The sequence below is a fragment of the Ranitomeya imitator genome, chromosome 4 (genome assembly GCF_032444005.1).
Source record: "Ranitomeya imitator isolate aRanImi1 chromosome 4, aRanImi1.pri, whole genome shotgun sequence".
Taxonomy (NCBI): Eukaryota; Metazoa; Chordata; class Amphibia; order Anura; family Dendrobatidae; genus Ranitomeya; species Ranitomeya imitator.
This window is the reverse complement of record NC_091285.1, coordinates 246,102,499-246,122,324: the sequence shown is the minus strand read 5'-3', so window position 1 is coordinate 246,122,324 and position 19,826 is coordinate 246,102,499. Positions and strand designations below refer to the sequence as shown.

General features: G+C 44.5%; 1 protein-coding gene across 2 annotated transcripts in view; it reads right to left on the bottom strand.

The window, feature by feature from the left end:
• Positions 1–19,826, bottom strand: part of APPL2 (adaptor protein, phosphotyrosine interacting with PH domain and leucine zipper 2) — a 173,440-nt gene that overhangs the window by 17,290 nt on the left and 136,324 nt on the right. Inside the window, exons 11-19 of one of the 2 annotated variants that reach the window (XM_069764470.1) lie at positions 19,617–19,805; positions 14,514–14,556; positions 13,163–13,219; positions 12,987–13,075; positions 12,741–12,899; positions 12,597–12,652; positions 12,337–12,511; positions 11,941–11,977; positions 9,982–10,122 (exon numbers count right to left, since the gene is read on the bottom strand). In XM_069764470.1, coding sequence (XP_069620571.1) covers positions 9,982–10,122; positions 11,941–11,977; positions 12,337–12,511; positions 12,597–12,652; positions 12,741–12,899; positions 12,987–13,075; positions 13,163–13,219; positions 14,514–14,556; positions 19,617–19,805 — 946 coding nt within the window. The remainder of the gene's footprint in view (positions 1–9,981; positions 10,123–11,940; positions 11,978–12,336; positions 12,512–12,596; positions 12,653–12,740; positions 12,900–12,986; positions 13,076–13,162; positions 13,220–14,513; positions 14,557–19,616; positions 19,806–19,826) is intronic. The other variant, XM_069764471.1, reaches the window with a different exon arrangement.

The window sequence follows — 19,826 nt, the reverse complement described above, 5'->3', positions numbered from 1 at the left end:
CCTGTCAATCAGGCTGGTCAGGTCGGGAGGGCGTGGTGACATCGCTGGTTCTTCCTCAGCTTTACGTTGGTGGCGTACTCGGCTTTGGGAAAATGGCCGCCGCGGCATCCCACGGCCATTTTCCTGAAGCCCCGTGCAGCAGAGCACTCGATCTGCGCACGCGCGGCCCCAGGAAGATGGCCGCCCCCACTGACGAAAGGGATGACAGCGCAGATCGCGCGCTGCTTGTTCACCACTACGCCACTACGCCACCAACGTAAAGCTGAGGAAGAACCAGCGATGTCACCACGCCCTCCCGACCTGACCAGCCTGATTGACAGGCGAAAACGGCGACTTTGGTAAGTTATTTCTCAGCATAGGTGGGGAATCGGGGTACACTACATACACTATAGTAACACACAGCGCAGGCCCTATTTAACAGTATTTATAGCTCAATCTCAAAAAACGGGGTGACAGGTTCCCTTTAACCCCTTCATGACCCAGCCTATTTTGACCTTAAAGACCTTGCCGTTTTTTGCAATTCTGACCAGTGTCCCTTTATGAGGTAATAACTCAGGAACGCTTCAACGGATCCTAGCGGTTCTGAGATTGTTTTTTCGTGACATATTGGGCTTCATGTTAGTGGTAAATTTAGGTCAATAAATTCTGCGTTTATTTGTGATAAAAACGGAAATTTGGCGAAAATTTTTAAAATTTCGCAATTTTCACATTTTGAATTTTTATTCTGTTAAACCAGAGATATATGTGACACAAAATAGTTAATAAATAACATTTCCCACATGTTTACTTTACATCAGCACAATTTTGGAAACAAAATTTTTTTTTGTTAGGAAGTTATAAGGGTTAAAATTTGACCAGCGATTTCTCATTTTTACAACGAAATTTACAAAACCATTTTTTTTAGAGACCACCTCATATTTGAAGTCAGTTTGAGGGGTCTATATGGCTGAAAATACCCAAAAGTGACACCATTCTAAAAACTGCACCCCTCAAGGTGCACAAAACCACATTCAAGAAGTTTATTAACCCTTCAGGTGCTTCACAGCAGCAGAAGCAACATGGAAGGAAAAAATGAACATTTAACTTTTTAGTCACAAAAATTATCTTTTAGCAACAATTTTTTTATTTTCCCAATGGTAAAAGGAGAAACTGAACCACGAAAGTTGTTGTCCAATTTGTCCTGAGTAGGCTGATACCTCATATGTGGGGGTAAACCACTGTTTGGGCGCACGGCAGGGCTTGGAAGGGAAGGAGCGCCATTTGACTTTTTGAATCAAAAATTGGCTCCACTCTTTAGCGGACACCATGTCACGTTTGGAGAGCCCCCGTGTGCCTAAAAATTGGAGCTCCCCCACAAGTGACCCCATTTTGGAAACTAGACGCCCCAAGGAACTTATCTAGATGCATAGTGAGCACTTTGAACCCCCAGGTGCTTCACAAATTGATCCGTAAAAATGAAAAAGTACTTTTTCACAAAAAAATTCTTTTTGCCTCAATTTTTTCATTTTCACATGGGCAACAGGATAAAATGGATCCTAAAATGTGTTGGGCAATTTCTCCTGAGTACACCAATACCTCACATGTGGGGGTAAACCACTGTTTGGGCACATGGTAAGGCTCGGAAGGGAAGGAGCGCCATTTGACTTTTTGAATGAAAAATTATTTCCATCGTTAGCGGACACCATGTCGCGTTTGGATAGCTCCTGCGTGCCTAAACATTGGCGCTCCCCCACAAGTGACCCCATTTTGGAAACTAGACCCCTCAAGGAACTTATTTAGATGCCTAGTGAGCACTTTAAACCCTCAGGTGCTTCACAAATTGATCTGTAAAAATGAAAAAGTACTTTTTTTTCACAAAAAAATTATTTTCGCCTCAATTTTTTCATTTTCACATGGGCAGTAGGATAAAATGGATCATAAAATTTGTTGGGCAATTTCTCCCGAGTACGTCGATACCTCATATGTGGGGGTAAACCACTGTTTGGGCACTCGGCAGGGCTCGGAAGGGAAGGCGCGCCATTTGACTTTTTGAATGGAAAATTAGCTCCAATTGTTAGCGGACACCATGTCGCGTTTGGAGAGCCCCTGTGTGCCTAAACATTGGAGCAACCCCACAAGTGACCCCATTTTGGAAACTAGACCCCCCAAGGAACTTATCTAGATACATATTGAGCACTTTAAACCCCCAGGTGCTTCACAGAAGTTTATAACGCAGAGCCATGAAAATAAAAAATAATTTTTCTTTCCTCAAAAATGATTTTTTAGCCTGGAATTTCCTATTTTGCCAAGGATAATAGGAGAAATTGGACCCCAAATATTGTTGTACAGTTTGTCCTGAGAACGCTGATACCCCATATGTGGGGGTAAACCACTGTTTGGGCGCACGGCAGGGCTCGGAAGGGATGGCACGCCATTTGGCTTTTTAAATGGAAAATTAGCTCCAATCATTAGCAGACACCATGTCACGTTTGGAGAGCCCCTGTGTGCCTAAACATTGGAGATCCCCCAGAAATGACACCATTTTGGAAACTAGACCCCCAAAGGAACTAATCTAGATGTGTGGTGAGGACTTTGAACCCCCAAGTGCTTCACAGAAGTTTATAACGCAGAGCCATGAAAATAAAAAAAAAAAATTATTTTCTCAAAAATGATCTTTTAGCCCAGAATTTTTTATTTTCCCAAGGGTTACAGGAGAAATTGGATCCCAAAAGTTGTTGTCCAGTTTCTCCTGAGTACGCTGATACCCCATGAGTGGGGGTAAACCACTGTTTGGGCACACGTCGGGGCTCAGAAGGGAAGTAGTGACTTTTGAAATGCAGACTTTGATGGAATGGTCTGCGGGTGTCACGTTGCGTTTGCAGAGCCCCTGATGTGCCTAAACAGTAGAAACCCCCACAAGTGACCCCATTTTAGAAACTAGACCCCCCAAGGAACTTATCTAGATATGTGGTGAGCACTTTGAACCCCCAAGTGCTTCACAGACGTTTACAACGCAGAGCCGTGAAAATAAAAAATCATTTTTCTTTCCTCAAAAATTATGTTTTAGCAAGCATTTTTTTAGATTCACAAGGGTAACAGGAGAAATTGGACCCCAGTAATTGTTGCGCAGTTTGTCCTGAGTATGCTGGTACCCCATATGTGGGGGTAAACCACTGTTTGGGCACACGTCAGGGCTCGGAAGTGAGGGAGCACCATTTGACTTTTTGAATACGAGATTGGCTGGAATCAATGGTGGCGCCATGTTGCGTTTGGAGACCCCTGATGTGCCTAAACAGTGGTAACCCCTCAATTCTAACTCCAACACTAACCCCCCCACACCCCTAACCCTAATCCCAACTGTAGCCACAACCCTAATTCCAACCCTAACCACAACCCTAATTCCAACCCTAACCCTAAGGCTATGTGCCCACGTTGCGGATTCGTGTGAGATATTTCCGCACCATTTTTGAAAAATCCGCGGGTAAAAGGCACTGCGTTTTACCTGCGGATTTTCCGCGGATTTCCAGTGTTTTTTGTGCGGATTTCACCTGCGGATTCCTATTGAGGAACAGGTGTAAAACGCTGCGGAATCCGCACAAAGAATTGACATGCTGCGGAAAATACAACGCAGCGTTTCCGCGCGGTATTTTCCGCACCATGGGCACAGCGGATTTGGTTTTTCATATGTTTACATGGTACTGTAAACCTGATGGAACACTGCTGCGAATCCGCAGCGGCCAATCCACTGCGGATCTGCAGCCAAATCCGCACCGTGTGCACATAGCCTAATTCTAAAGGTATGTGCACACGCTGCGGAAAACGCTGCGGATCCGCAGCAGTTTCCCATGAGTTTACAGTTCAATGTAAACCTACGGGAAACAAAAATCGCTGTACACATGCTGCGGAAAAACTGCACGGAAACGCAGTGGTTTACATTCCGCAGCATGTCACTTATTTCTGCGGATTCCGCAGCGGTTTTACAACTGCTCCAATAGAAAATCGCAGTTGTAAAACCGCAGTGAAATGCGCAGAAAAAACGCGGTAAATCCGCTATAAATCCGCAGCGGTTTAGCACTGCGGATTTATCAAATCCGCAGCGGAAAAATCCGCAGAGGACCAGAATACGTGTGCACATACCGAAACCCTAACCCTAACCCTAACCCTACCCCTAACCCTACCCCTATTCTAACATTAGTGGAAAAAAAAAATTTCTTTATTTTTTTATTGTCCCTACCTATGGGGGTGACAAAGGGGGGGGGTCATTTATTATTTTTTTTATTTTGATCACTGAGATAGATTATATCTCAGTGATCAAAATGCACTTTGGAACGAATCTGCCGGCCGGCAGATTCGGCGGGCGCATTGCGTATGCGCCCGCCATTTTGGAAGATGGCGGCGCCCAGGGAGAAGACGGACGGGACCCCGGCTGGATCGGTAAGTATGATGGGGTGGGGGGGGACCACGGGGGGGTTGGGGATCGGAGCACGGGGGGGGGAATCGGAGCGCGGGAGGGGTGGAACGGAGCACGGGGGCCGTGGAACGGAGCGCGGGAGGGGTGGAACGGAGCACGGGGGCCGTGGAACGGAGCACGGGGGGGGCTGGAATGGAGCACGGGGGGGGTGGATCGGAGTGCAGGGGGGGTGATTGGAGCACGGGGGGGTGATTGGAGCACGGGGGGGGCGGACAAGAGCACGGGGGGGAGCGGAGCCCTGTACTGAGGGAAGCCGGAGCAGTGTACCGGCCAGATCGGGGGGCTGGCGGGGCGATCGGTGGGGTGGGGTGGGGGCACATTAGTATTTCCAGCCATGGCCGATGATATTGCAGCATCGGCCATGGCTGGATTGTAATATTTCACCCATATAATAGGTGAAATATTACAAATCGCTCTGATTGGCAGTTTCACTTTCAACAGCCAATCAGAGCGATCGTAGCCACGAGGGGGTGAAGCCACCCCCCCTGGGCTAAACTACCACTCCCCCTGTCCCTGCAGATCGGGTGAAATGGGAGTTAACCCTTTCACCCGGCCTGCAGGGACGCGATCTTTCCATGACGCCACATAGGCGTCATGGGTCGGATTGGCACCGACTTTCATGACGCCTACGTGGCGTCATGGGTCGGGAAGGGGTTAAGCATCACTCCATTTATAGAAGTTTATACATATAGAGCCTGTAAACTAGTAACTACCTGATATGTGTATGTATTAAGCACTCAGCACTTTGTTTCTTTCATATTAACCCTTACTGGCTTGAATGTTCATTATGATGCATATTGCATTGTTAGTGTGATTAGGACTGCAGCATATTTCCATCGTCATTGGTAAGTACTTACTAGTTTACAGGCTTTATATGTATAAACCCCTATAAATGGAGTGATTCTTCATATAACCTCTGCACTGTGTATTTTTCGTTTTCTGTTTGTATGCGTCACCATCTCCTTTTTTAATTATGTCTGTTTTTAAAATAATTGTTAACCCCTTAGTGACAGACCCAAATTTTTTAAATCTGACCAGTGTCCCTTTATTTGGTAATAACTCTGGAATGCTTCAACAGATCCTAATGATTTTGAGATTGTTTTTTCGTGACATGTTGTACTTTATGTTAATGGCAAATTTATGTATATATGTTTTGTGCATATTTATAAAGAAACATCAGAAATTTTACAAAAATGTAAAAAAAAATGTAATTTTCAAACTTTGCACGATTATCCCTTTAATCCAGATTGTTATACCACACAAAAAACATTAAAAGATAACATTTTACAAATGGTGCTGATGTAAAGCAGACATGTGTGAAATGTAATTTTGTTTTGCTAGCCTTTTAGTAGCTTTAAAAATGTAACCGTAATATTTCATTTTTTCAAGGAAATCTACAAAACGTATTTTTTTGAGGGACCTATCCAGGTTTGAAGTGACTTTTGGGGTCCTAGATATTGGAAAACCTCCAGAAGTGATACCATTTTATAAACCGCACCCCCTGATATATTGGAAACTGCTGTCAGGTAGTTTATTAACCCTTCAGGTGATGTTAAGGAATTAATGGTAAGTGGCATGATAGGACTGAAAAAATTTATTTTTACCACTTAAATGTCACTGACTTCTATAGCCGGCAGACTCTAAAGCCGCTATTTGACTGCGAATTGCCATGGGAAACATCGGGATCACAGAATCATAAGCTCAGGGTGCCGATGGGGTTAAAGAGGAAGCCCCCCACACTGTTAACCATTTATATGATATAGTCACGAGTGACAGCAGCATCTAAGGGGTTAAACAGATATGGACGGTGCCAACACTGATCATGGCTAATGCAGCAAGTTGTCAGCCGACAGCTGCTGGATTGTCAGCAGTATGGGGAGGATGCTATTCGCTTATATCTCAAGTCAGTAAAAAGACGTATTGGCGGTCATTAAGGGGTTAAATAAAAAACAATACTTTTTGGACACTATTTTGCGTTTGGAGGATCCTTTTTTTCCCTTATCGGTTCTTTGTTCACAAGTTACTGTCTGCTGAGGCATGGCATCCCACTCTTCTTGAAGGACGACCCTCAGGTCATTATGGTACTGGGTTACAGAGTTACGAGCCTCTACATGGCAACTCAGCTGATCCCATATTTTTTCTATGGGGTTCAGGTCTGGATAAAGTGCAGACCACTCCATTTGAGGTACCCCAGTATCCAGCAGCAGATAAAATTAGGCCTGTGATGTTCATGAAGAGGCACGATGGCTGGATAATGATGTTATTCAAGTACTAGGTGCTTGTCACTGTGCCATTCGAAGGATTATAAAAAGGAATCTGTCAGCAGATCTTTGCTATGTAATCCGAGAGAAGCATAATATAGTGACAGGCAGCCTGATTCCAGGGATGTGTCACTACTTGTTAAGGTACCTTCACACTAAGCGACGCTGCAGCGATACCGACAACGATCCGGATCGCTGCAGCGTCGCTGTTTGGTCGCTGGAGAGCTGTCGCACAGACCGCTCTCCAGCGACCAACGATGCCGGTAACCAGGGTAAACATCGGGTTACTAAGCGCAGGGCCGCGCTTAGTAACCCGATGTTTACCCTGGATACCATCCTAAAAGTAAAAAAAACAAACGCTACATACTTACCTACCGCTGTCTGTCCCCGGCGCTCTGCTTCTCTGTATTGGCTGTGAGCACAGCGGCCGGAAAGCAGAGCGGTGACGTCACCGCTCTGCTTTCCGGCCGCTGTGCTCACAGTGAGTGCAGGAAAGCACAGCGCCGAGGACAGACAGCGGTAGGTAAGTATGTAGCGTTTGTTTTTTTACTTTTAGGATGGTAACCAGGGTAAACATCGGGTTACTAAGCGCGGCCCTGCGCTTAGTAACCCGATGTTTACCCTGGTTACCAGCGAAGACATTGCTGAATCGGTGTCACACACGCCGATTCAGCGATGTCAGCGGGAGAGTCAGCGACCAAAGAAAGTGCTGGCCCTCTAGCCCCGACCAACGACATCACAGCAGGATTCTGATCGCTGCTGCGTGTCACACTGAACGATATCGCTAGCGAGGACGCTGCAACGTCACGGATCGCTAGCGATATCGTTTAGTGTGAAGGTACCTTTAGGCTGTACTAGGGTTTTATCAGCAGGAACTTATCACTAGAGATCTAGGTCTAACATGGAAGCCAGTCCCACTAATCTGTGTAACCTGTGCCCCAGCACTGAATGGAAGCTTGCTGACAATGCACAGTGTACCCAGGCCATAGCAATCAGGAGTATGGGCAGGGTGATGCCTAGCTCACCATTCTGACCCATCTAGAACCAATAGGACAGAGCCCCACTAAATGACCCCTCTCTAACTTATTATTTATATTGTATTGAATAGCAGTCACATATCTCTCTATGTTGGGATAGCACCCCCGGGTACCACAAGTATACACTGGGCAAATGAATAGATAAAATTCAAACATGCAGCACACGTCCCCCCAACATGTTTCACAGATAAAACATAGTCATCAGGGGAATGGATATAAGCATTTCATCATTTGCGCAATACAATAAAAATAATCTCCAATAAGAGCAAATATAAACTTAATTTAACCCCACCTCAATATTTAATTTAAATAATAAAAGTTACATTTTAGTGACCTCTTAGAGAGGGGTCACTTACTCGGGCTCTACACTATTGGTTCTTAATTCAATAATTATCAATATTATCCCAGGTCAGTCAATCTCTACTTAGTGCCTGTACAAAACTGCTACATCTGGAATAGAGGAAAAAAAGGTTCTATCAAAACTGCACCAAGCATTACATTATGTGATGTATTACTGGAATTAGGCTCTCTCCCCCTACATCATGTTGCTCTCAGATTTCACAGCAAAATCTGCTGACAGATTTCCATCAAAATCCAGTGTAATCTGACAGTTTCATGAGGTAGGGATTAGAGACCCTGGTTCCAGCGATGTATCACTTAGATTAGTGTGCAGCAATTATGATGGCCACAGTTTTCTTCTGCAGATCTAAGTTGTTGAGCTGAGTATAACCTCGCCCACACCACAGCTTGGTGTGCACATTGTACAGTGACAGAGCTGCTAATCAGTGCTGGGGGCATGGTTGGACTAGGAGGCACCAGGCCAGTTGTCCTGCAATGATATTCTCCTGCTGATAAAGCAATGATTGTAATGAAACAACAAAACACAGCACAGTGAGTGATACATCACTGCAATCAAGGTCTCTGCTCCTGTATTATGAGATTATGAGATTTTCAGATTACATAGCAAAAACTTGATGATGGATTCCCCATAGTGTAGACCACATTATTGTATTTTGACTAGTCATCTGTTTATACCTTTATATTAGTGCTATTTTCCATTAATTTGCCATATGGGATCCTCTTCTTGCAATAAATATTTTTTTGCTGCTCATACAAAGTGTTACATATAGCCACTTCCAGTTCAGCTTTATACCTATAGATTATCACATTTTTATGGTATCAGCCTCTTGCTGAATGCCACTTCTTCCATTCTCTGATTCATTTGGTTTAACTTTGCTCATGAATGTGTCAATATACTGTATTTTTCAGACTATAAGACACTTTTTTCCCAAACATTTTTTTGAGACAATGGAGGTGCGTCTTATAGTTGGAATATACTTACGGTACATGTAGTGTGGTGGCAGCAGGAATCGGGCGATTCTGCAGCGGTCCGATACTGCAGGGCAATGATCACACTCTCTTCCCAGGCTGGTGTGGCAGGTTCGGAACTGCACAATGGTGCGTGGGCTCCACCAGCATTTTGTGAAAGCCCGGAGCCCCCGAACATCGATTACTGCGATGTGGTGGCCTCCAGGAAAATGGCCGCCGGAAGCGGCGCATGCTCAGTTTGAGATCTCGGGACGAGATCTCGTTGCCAAGATCTCAATCTGAGCATGCACTACCCAGGCGGCCATTTTCCCGGAGGCCACCGCATCGCAGTAATGAATGTGCGGGGGCTCCAGGCTTTCACAAAATGCTGGCGGAGCCCCCCGCACCACTGAGCACCACCGAACCTGCCGCACCAGCCTGGGATGAGATTTCCTGGAGGCCACCGCATCATAGCAATGGATATCCGGGGGGCTTCCGGCTTTCAGAAAATGTCGGCAGAGCCCCCGCACCACGATCACTGCCGAACCTGCCACACCAGTCTGGGATGGGAGTCATATCACCAGACCACTGAACATCCCATGACCACACTCCACCAGCGCTGCAGATCCCCCCAGTAAGCTGAATTCAGACTGTAAAAGGGACCCCCATTTGACACAATTCTTTTTCCCTAAAAATTTGGGGTGTGTCTTATGGTCCGATGCATCTTATAGTACAAAAATATGGTAGTTTAAATATTTTTATACATCTTTTAGCTTATCTACCTTTTGTGTGTAGAAGTTCCATTGCCCGATTATTCCAGGCGACTGGTTGTCCACTCTGATATTTGTGTAATTTCTTGCATTCCAAAATGTAATTGTACCAACTTCATCAAAACACAGGAAAAAAATACAATGCATGAACAGACCTTTTCACCCTCTGTGTTACTTTCCAGGATATAGGCACTCAAGGATTCGACTCCAGACGCTTCTGGGGTACAAACAATAAATCCCACCAAACGCTTGTTCTCTAGATGAGCAGCAAATTGTGTTATGTTTTCAAGGTCAAACTGGTAAAGCAGAAAAAAGTAATATGTAAATAAAATACTATTTTAACCTTTTAAAGCATCAAAAATTATAACCAAATCTCTCAGGTTATGAATCTATGCATTTATTTTTCAGGATATCAATGTATACTTCATAGAAATACTTAAAGAGGACCTGTCATCGCTCCGGATAGGTCTTTTTTGTAAATGCTTGCATTCCCCACTAAATAATTGTATGTCATTCTTTCTGTACTCTACATTGTTTTATTTCTTAAGTATTGTGTCTGGAGATATATAAATAAATTAACTGCAGAATTACCAGGCCTTACAGCAGGTAGCATAACATAAGAAAAGAACCCTAATTCACCTTTCAGATCCTCTGCTATTCAAGTTACTCCAGTGGTCTCTAACCAATGATGTGATCACTGCAGTAACGGGGGAGAAGGCAATGATGGAAGTGGTGGAAAGGGCAATGATGGGGGTGGTGAGTGACCACTGCAGCCATTCATTGGCTTTCACTGGCAATGTCTCAGCTGAGGCCAGTGATTGGCCAAGTGAATTACGTGCAGGGCCAGTGCGACTCCAGAGCAGCAGTGCTAGAATGCCATGGGATTTGAAAGGTGAATTAATGGTTATTTTATTGCAGTATTACATGTGATTTGGAAATGTTCATAAGTATAGAAAAGCCATTTAATGGGAATCTGTCAGCAGGTTTTTGCTACCCCAATTGAAATCAGCATAATATAGGGGCAGAGACTTTGAATCCAGAGATGAATCACTTACTAGGCTGCTTGCTGCAGTTTTGATAAAATCAGTGTTTTATCTTCTGCAAATCTACCAGTTCTCTTAACGCTGAGCTCTGCATAATCCCGCCCACAGCACAGATTGGTAGCTTTCTGTGTGCACTGTGCATAGGCAGAAAGCTACCAATCAATGGTGGGGGTGGAGTAATACAGAGCCCATGAATATAGGGATTCTACAAGGCAGCAGGTTTACTATTCCTTCACCGATAATCTCCTACTGGTAAAACTGTGATTTTATCAAAACTACAGCAAGCAGCCCAGTAAGTGACACATAGCTGGGATAACATTCTCCATTTCTACATCATGCAGCTCTGAGATTAGGTAGCAAAAAGCTGGTGACAGATTCCCTTTAACGCAAGTGAGCAATTTACCCTTGACTAGCCGTATCAATAGTCTCCCATAAACTTCTGTCGTCTTGTGTGTGAGGAGCGCCTGCTGGATAATATTGGGTTAATGTTTAGGACTGGAACACTTAGGAGCCACAATGTGATTTGGACAACATCTGCAAGGAGTTTGTATGTTCTCCCCGTGTTTGCGTGGGTTTCCTCCGGGTTCTCCGGTTTCCTCCCACATTCCAAAGACATACTGATAGGGAAGCTAGATTGTGAGCCCCATCGGGGACAGCGATGATAATGTGTGCAAACTGTAAAGCGCTGCGGAATATGTTAGCTATATAAAAATAAAGATTATTATTAGATTATTATTATTTCGATAAACAAAGTGTCAACTTTGGAGAATGGTTTCTATTCAAATAAAGTATAAGCTCATCATTTCCTTGAGTTGCCTGTATGACTGTATGCAGAAAAGAGTGGGAAATACTTCAAAGACGACACAGAATGTTTTCTACTGTGATCTGTAAATTATTCTAAAGCCATTGGGATAAAACACAACTCCGTTCTGTAAGATCATCATGAATAGGGATATATTCTGCCTTGGTGAAAAAAGGACCTAGATTGAATAAGGAGTCAAACAGCAAGAAGATTTATCCAAAAATGTGCCTATTCATTTAAACAGGTGTTACAAATAAAAAAGTACTTACACTTGTTCTTATAACTTGTGTTTGAGGATCTATTAATCTGAAATAGAAAAGAAATAGTAAATCCAAAAATAAATTCGGAAAATACAACTTATGGGATAAAAGAAAACACATTTTGAGCAAAGTGTTCACAAGATATTGATCTATAATTGTATGTTGCCTGCTAGCCTAGGAAGGCTAATAATGAAATGAGAAAAGGACTCAACTATGCTCCTGTTTCTTTCGGGATAGTGGTCATTTTGATTGCCAGAATAGTGCTACTGACTGTGCTATTCATGCTAGTAAATATACCGAAAACCCCAGTGATCATGCAATCTATAATTTTATGCCATACACAAAAGAAAGCAATAGTGTTTTTATCTGGATTTTTCTCTTTTGAAAAGCAGTACAAAAATATACCTTATGCTTTTGCTGGTTACCATCAAGTGGGATTCTGTCATTCGAAATATATTATGGATGGCCCGTGCAGCCAAGACCTGTCTCATCGCTTCGAAGATAACCTGGTTAGTATGATCTGTTTTTACTGCCATGGAGCCTAAAAAGCGAACTACAAACATTTGCTGCAAAAGTAAACCTGTAAGCCATAAAACAAGACAAAAATGTTAACACTGGTCCAATAGATTCAGAAGAGAATTAATAAACAAGATTCAAAGTGTTACCTTCATCTGTAGAGCCGTCAAGTTTATCATCAGATTCTCCAAATGGATTTGTACGTCTGAAAATAACAATATTTATCAAAGCATTATACATTCCATTGACTTGACATCCCACTAGAATAATTGGCTGGCATCAGTATGACTTACCTGTTGCCTCTATTCTGGTCCTGGAATTCAGTGGCCGGAAGAACAATGTCAAACTGTATCGGGGTTCCAGGAGCTATTAACTGCTCAGGCTCTGGCTGCTTGGGGGAAGGCTCAGGCAAAGATTCGTTTTGTGATACAGTCTGCATAACGCTTTCACTGCTTGCATGAATTCATAAACAAGAATTTTATTTGTATATTTCCGTATAAATAATGCTCTGTAACATCAGTATTATACTGGATAAGTACCTTTGCGGTGTGTTTTCAAGCTTTTTATCAAAACTAGTGATGGGAGTTACAGCCTGCTGTGCCGTCTGATTAAGTTTTATGGCGACAGCCTATAGGAAATAAAAGACATTTATTAAACATACAACGTAATGTACAATCCTCAAACTACTTGGAAATGCATCAATTCATAAAGCTACCTCTGGATTATCAGATAAGTAGATCTGCCTTGAAATATTGTTGATTGCAGAAATCCACTAAAAGCAGAGAAGGAAGAAAAAAAAGTACATCTATGGAAGCAGATAATTCAGAATCAAAGTCCCCACACCAGACCGCCCATCAAACCCAATTTCAATGGGAGAAATCTGTGCCTCTGAGTAGCTACAAATGTTTTCTCTGGTCTGGAACTCATCTGTACTGAAATATTGCCAGTACAGGCAGACAACACAGGTACCTGGAGCCAGGTGCCACAAGTTTGGAGGACGGCTCCCCCTCCATCACTATGGGTAAGCATGGCAAACCGTTCTCTTGTTTCATCCTCTCCATTGGGTCTCTATTATATATGGTGACTGGCTCTATAGGCTTACTATATCTGTTATACTGCTTAATCGTTCGGATTGGTCTGGTGGCTCTCTGCCTGGTAATCCTCCTTCATTTGACATTTTGTTACACTGTTTTGATATTTATTTTAATTATCCTTTTCTAATAAATACTCTTTTTACTTTATTGGTGGTTTATTGCTACTCCAGTCCTTTCTTTGCTATGTGTATGCTATTTGGAGTACTCCACTGCTTGATGTTGCGGTATTATAATCTTATGTGTGGACAGTAGGCTCTAGTCCAGTGTTTCCCAAACTCCAGTCCTCACGGACCCCACGGGTCATGTTTTCAGGATTTCCATAGTGTTGCACAGGTGAGACAATTCCTGCTGCCTTGATGATACTTCCACTACTTGAGCAATACTAAAGAAATCCTGAAAACATGACCCATGGGGTCCGTGAGGACTGGAGTTTGGGAAACACTGCTCTAGTCCCTTCCTCTATGAGGAATATGTGCGGTTGGGATATTGTCTTATTATAACTAGAACTACCATGGTCTCCCATTCCCGAGGCTCAGACAGAGAACATTAACCAAATGAGGAGATGGTCTGTTTCACTTTCTTTCCCGGTCTCTGCACACAAGCTCCGCCCCCTCAGGTCACGTGACGGTGACATAATCCCAGCTCCTTCTTCATTCATCTCCACACCACTGACCAATGTGACCATCTCCGAAGCTGCACAGGCGCTCAGCCATGCATGTAGAAAGGCAGCTCTGATCTGTGAGTACTAGTAGCACACTAGGCGTACTTACTTCTTAGAGGAGATTCTAGCTAGAGTACAATATGCATTGAATGGCATCCATACTGATTTGTGCAGTAATAATAATTGCTTACAGAAAACTCTGGGTATCATTTTAATCAGTATGACAGCCCCAATATGGCCCTGTCATACTTTACTTAGTAAAATGGTGCTGACAGGTTCCCTTTCAGGAAATGCAATCGATAAATGGTTACCTCTTCATATTCCCGCTTTCCTTCTGCTTGGAGAATGAGACTCCTGGAAAATGCAGTAAAAGTTAAAATATGTCTCTATTACTAAGAAAAAACAAAAAAAACAAAATGTAAATATGGAAAGCAAAAGAACAGAACAATGGAGTTCGTTATAATAGTTCCATAAACACAGATTCCACTTCTTCGATAGCATATTAAAATGTAGGAGATTATCGCCTTTTGGTTCTCTAAAATAAATGAGGTGATGCTAATGGAGGACCTGACCACTACAGCTAATAACTTTTATGATCGTTTTTAGAAAACTTGGTTTTACTGGCTCATTTTAGATCTTCTGCCGAGACTGTGCATACAACGAGGATCAATGAACACCGGAACCTTAGTCTGGTTAACACCCCACCCCCCACGTCTTTCCTCCTTTGTGTCTTCTCTACTGCTTTCTCTTTCTGTTTCTCTCTTGGTTTATATCATACTAGCTATTGAACCCGTTCTACGCCCGGGTGGCTAGCATCTATATTGGTATATGGTCTCCATCCTGGTATGTGCTGCTCCATCCTGCGTCCCCATCCTGACATGTGCTGCACCCATCCTGCACCCCCATTCTGACATGTGCTGCTCCCATCCTGCACCCCCATTCTGACATGTGCTGCTCCATCCTGCGTCCCCATCCTGTCATGTGCTGCACCCATCCTGCGCCCCCATCCTGCCATGTGTTGCACCCATCCTGCGCCCCCATTCTGTCATGTGCTGCTACCATCCTGCGCCCCCATTGTGACATGTGCTGCTCCCATCCTGCGCCCCCATTCTGACATGTTCTGCACCCATCTTGCGCCCCCATTCTGTCATGTGTTGCACCCATCCTGCGCCCCCATTGTGACATGTTCTGCACCCATCCTGCGCCTCCATTCTGTCATTTGCTGCTCCCATCCTGTCATGTGCTGCTCCCATCCTGTGCCCCCGTTCTGTCATGTGCTGCTCCCATCCTGTGCCCCCGTTCTTTCATGTGCTGCTCCCATCCTGCACCCCTGTTCTGTCATGTGCTGCTCCCATCCTGCGCCCCTGTTCTGTCATGTGCTGCTCCCATCCTGCGCCCCCGTTCTGTCATGTGCTGCTCCCATCCTGCGCCCGTTCTGTCATGTGCTGCTGCCATCCTGTGCCCCCGCTCTGTCATGTGCTGCTCCCATCTTGCGCCCCCATTCTGCCATGTGCTGCTCCCATCCTGCGCCCCTGTTCTGTCATGTGCTGCTCCCATCTTGCGCCCCCATTCTGTCATGTGCTGCTGCCATCCTGTGCCCCTGTTCTGTCATGTGCTGCTCCCATCTTGCGCCCCCGTTCTGTCATGTGCTGCTCCCATCCTGCGCCCGTTCTGTCATGTGCTGCTCCCATCTTGCGCCCCCATTCTGTCATGTGCTGCTGCCATCCTGCGCCCGTTCTGTCATGTGCTGCTGCCATCCTGCGCCCGTTCTGTCATGTGCTGCTCCCATCCTGCGCCACCATTGTATTATATGCCCCCCATAAGATGCTCCATTATATATGCCCCGTATGCTGCTGCCATATATACAGTGGGGCAAAAAAGTATTTAGTCAGTCAGCAAAAGTGCAAATTCCACCACTTAAAAAGATGAGAGGCGTCTGTAATTTACATCATAGGTAGACCTCAACTATGGGAGACAAACTGAGAAAAAAAATCCAGAAAATCACATTGTCTGTTTTTTTAATATTTTATTTGCATATTATGGTGGAAAATAAGTATTTGGTCAGAAACAAAATTTCATCTCAATACTTTGTAATATATCCTTTGTTGGCAATGACAGAGGTCAAACGTTTTCTGTAAGTCTTCACAAGGTTGCCACACACTGTTGTTGGTATGTTGGCCCATTCCTCCATGCAGATCTCCTCTTGAGCAGTGATGTTTTTGGCTTTTCGCTTGGCAACACGGACTTTCAACTCCCTGCAAAGGTTTTCTATAGAGTTGAGATCTTGAGACTGGCTATGCCACTCCAGGACCTTGAAATGCTTCTTACGAAGCCACTCCTTCGTTGCCCTGGCGGTGTGCTTTGGATCATTGTCATGTTGAAAGACCCAGCCATGTTTCATCTTCAATGCCCTTGCTGATGGAAGGAGGTTTGCACTCAAAATCTCACGATACATGGCCCCATTCATTCTTTCATGTACCCGGATCAGTCGTCCTGGCCCCTTTGCAGAGAAACAGCCCCAAAGCATGATGTTTCCACCACCATGCTTTACAGTAGGTATGGTGTTTGATGGATGCAACTCAGTATTCTTTTTCCTCCAAACACGACAAGTTGTGTTTCTACCAAACAGTTCCAGTTTGGTTTCATCAGACCATAGGACATTCTCCCAAAACTCCTCTGGATCATCCAAATGCTCTCTAGCAAACTTCAGACGGGCCCGGACATGTACTGGCTTAAGCAGTGGGACACGTCTGGCACTGCAGGATCTGAGTCCATGGTGGCGTAGTGTGTTACTTATGGTAGGCCTTGTTACATTGGTCCCAGCTCTCTGCAGTTCATTCACTAGGTCCCCCCGCGTGGTTCTGGGATTTTTGCTCACCGTTCTTGTGATCATTCTGACCCCACGGGGTGGGATTTTGCGTGGAGCCCCAGATCGAGGGAGATTATCAGTGGTCTTGTATGTCTTCCATTTTCTAATTATTGCTCCCACTATTGATTTCTTCACTCCAAGCTGGTTGGCTATTGCATATTCAGTCTTCCCAGCCTGGTGCAGGGCTACAATTTTGTTTCTGGTGTCCTTTGACAGCTCTTTGGTCTTGACCATAGAGGAGTTTGGAGTCAGACTGTTTGAGGGTGTGCACAGGTGTCTTTTTATACTGATAACAAGTTTAAACAGGTGCCATTACTACAGGTAATGAGTGGAGGAAAGAGGAGACTCTTAAAGAAGAAGTTACAGGTCTGTGAGAGCCAGAAATCTTCATTGTTTGTTTCTGACCAAATACTTATTTTCCACCATAATATGCAAATAAAATGTTAAAAAAACAGACAATGTGATTTTCTGGATTTTTTTTTCTCAGTTTGTCTCCCATAGTTGAGGTCTACCTATGATGTAAATTACAGACGCCTCTCATCTTTTTAAGTGGTGGAACTTGCACTATTGCTGACTGACTAAATACTTTTTTGCCCCACTGTATATATAAAAAAAAAATACCATACTCCCCTATCGTTGCTGGGCGCCGAGTGCTGGGGGGCCTGAGCAGGCGGGGACACCGGCGCGCTGTGGGGGTTAGGTGCCGGAGTCACCGCTAGCTCAGGCCCCCAGCACTTGCTATACTCACCTGTCTGTCCCGTTCCAGCGCTGCGCGCCGCCATCTTCCGGCTCCTCTGGCTGTGACTGTTCAGTCAGAGGGTGGTGCCGGCGCGCATTAAGCGCGTCATCGCGCCCTCTGAACTGGGAACGTCACAGCAGAGGACCCGGGAGACGGAGCCGCACGCAGCGCTGGAACGGGGGACAGGTGAATATACTCACCCTCCTGGCGGTCCCTGACTCTCCGGTGGAGATCGCGGTGTGAGTTCAGTGTTTACGCATACCACGATCTCCTGGGAGCGTCACTCTGTGAGGCCCAGACTGCGCCGGCGCTTGCGCAGTCTATGAAGGCTTCGGACAGAGTGACGCTCCCAGCGTTATATTATAGATGCTCACTAAATAAGTGATGGCAGAAGACACTGTCAGGGGGACATTTTCTTGAAGACAGACTGCAGTATTAAAGAAAATGGAGCCGAAAAGTGCAGACTGGTGCTTCAGGAATCGGCGCCTGCGCAGTCTGCACTTTCCGCCGCCATTTTCTTAAAGACACACTGAGGTTTCCCACAAAATGGCGCCGGAAAGCGCGAAGGGGGCCATTTGCCCGGAGTCAGGGGGCCTAAAAGTAAGAAATGAGGGTGGGATCCTGTGAAGACGCTACCTGAATCTGTTCCACCGCCATTTTCTTTCTCCTCTTGGTGCCGGACTCGGCGCCTGCGCAGTCCGCGCTTTCCGGCGCCATTTTCTTGAAGACACACTGCTGCGCGGACTGTGCAGGCGCCGATTCCGGCACCAGGAGCAAGACAATGGCGCCCGAAACGAATAGCGTAAGTAAAAACTTACTGTGTCGGCGGATTATTTGCATAATCAGGGCGCACATATGTAGACGACGTCCTCGTGCTCCCGACCCCCTGCTCTCGGTGGCATTTTCTATAATGTAACGCTAGGAGCGTCGCGCCTGCGCAGTCTATTAAGGCTTCGGACAGAGTGACGCTCCCAGCGTTATATTATAGATACCGTAATTGGTTGATGTTCTAAATAAACTTTATATTAGGCAGTTTTAATGTATAACTGATGCTAGCTAAGAATTTTGTATAACTAATGACTTCAATGTCAAGATGTCACGTCACATTCCTCTCGATCACCTAAGTGAACATTACACTAAATTACTTGCCGTTATTTACGAATGTGGCACACTCAGTGCCTTAGCTTTGGGTTGTTTCTTATGCAAATAAAGAAAGAAAAAAAATTATAAAAAAAAAAAAGTGTACAAGATTAGCATCTTTGGATTTTTTAAATTAAAATTTTTGGGTTGTAAAATTTGGTGACAGGTTTCTTCATTGTCAGTGTAAATTGTATTATAGTTGACCATTCATACAGATAACTTCAAGAGCAAGTAAACTGCCAGGTGATGAAATCTCCAGGATGAGCAGAATAAAATAAGAGCAAAGAGTAGCCAGCAGATCTGTTGACAGGTCCTGGTTAAAGATTGTCCAACTCCTGAACAGAAAGCTACAAAAATAAAGATTCTCTTAATGAATGTTACATATAAATGTGCATAAAAGATAAAAGATTAGTAATTCATCTAAATAATTTAAGCCAGCAGCACACATCCACTTAAAGCATTATTTTCACCACTGAAAATTATCACCTATCCCCAGGATAAGTGACATCTCTATGCTGGCTTCCAACCCCTGTGACCCCCTTAACAAATCCCATGCTGAATATGGAAAAAAAACTCTTTAAAAGTTCCCAAGTACTATTAATTGAAGTAAGGTCTATTATACAGGACAACAAGCCAATGGGTGTAGAAAAGAATTCGACCACTTACGATTTGCCATTGGGAGCAGTGATTTGAAAGCAGTATCGTCTGTCTTCGCAGTCCACAGCCATGACGGAACAGTTGTCTAGGTCCTGAATGAGACCCCCAGCTACTTCACCACGGTGCTGACACATTAGGTTTCCCCCTTGCGTAAAGAAATACAGTCTCTCCCATGTTGTGGTAACCAAACCAGTTTTGCTGAAGGGCATAAAAATAATA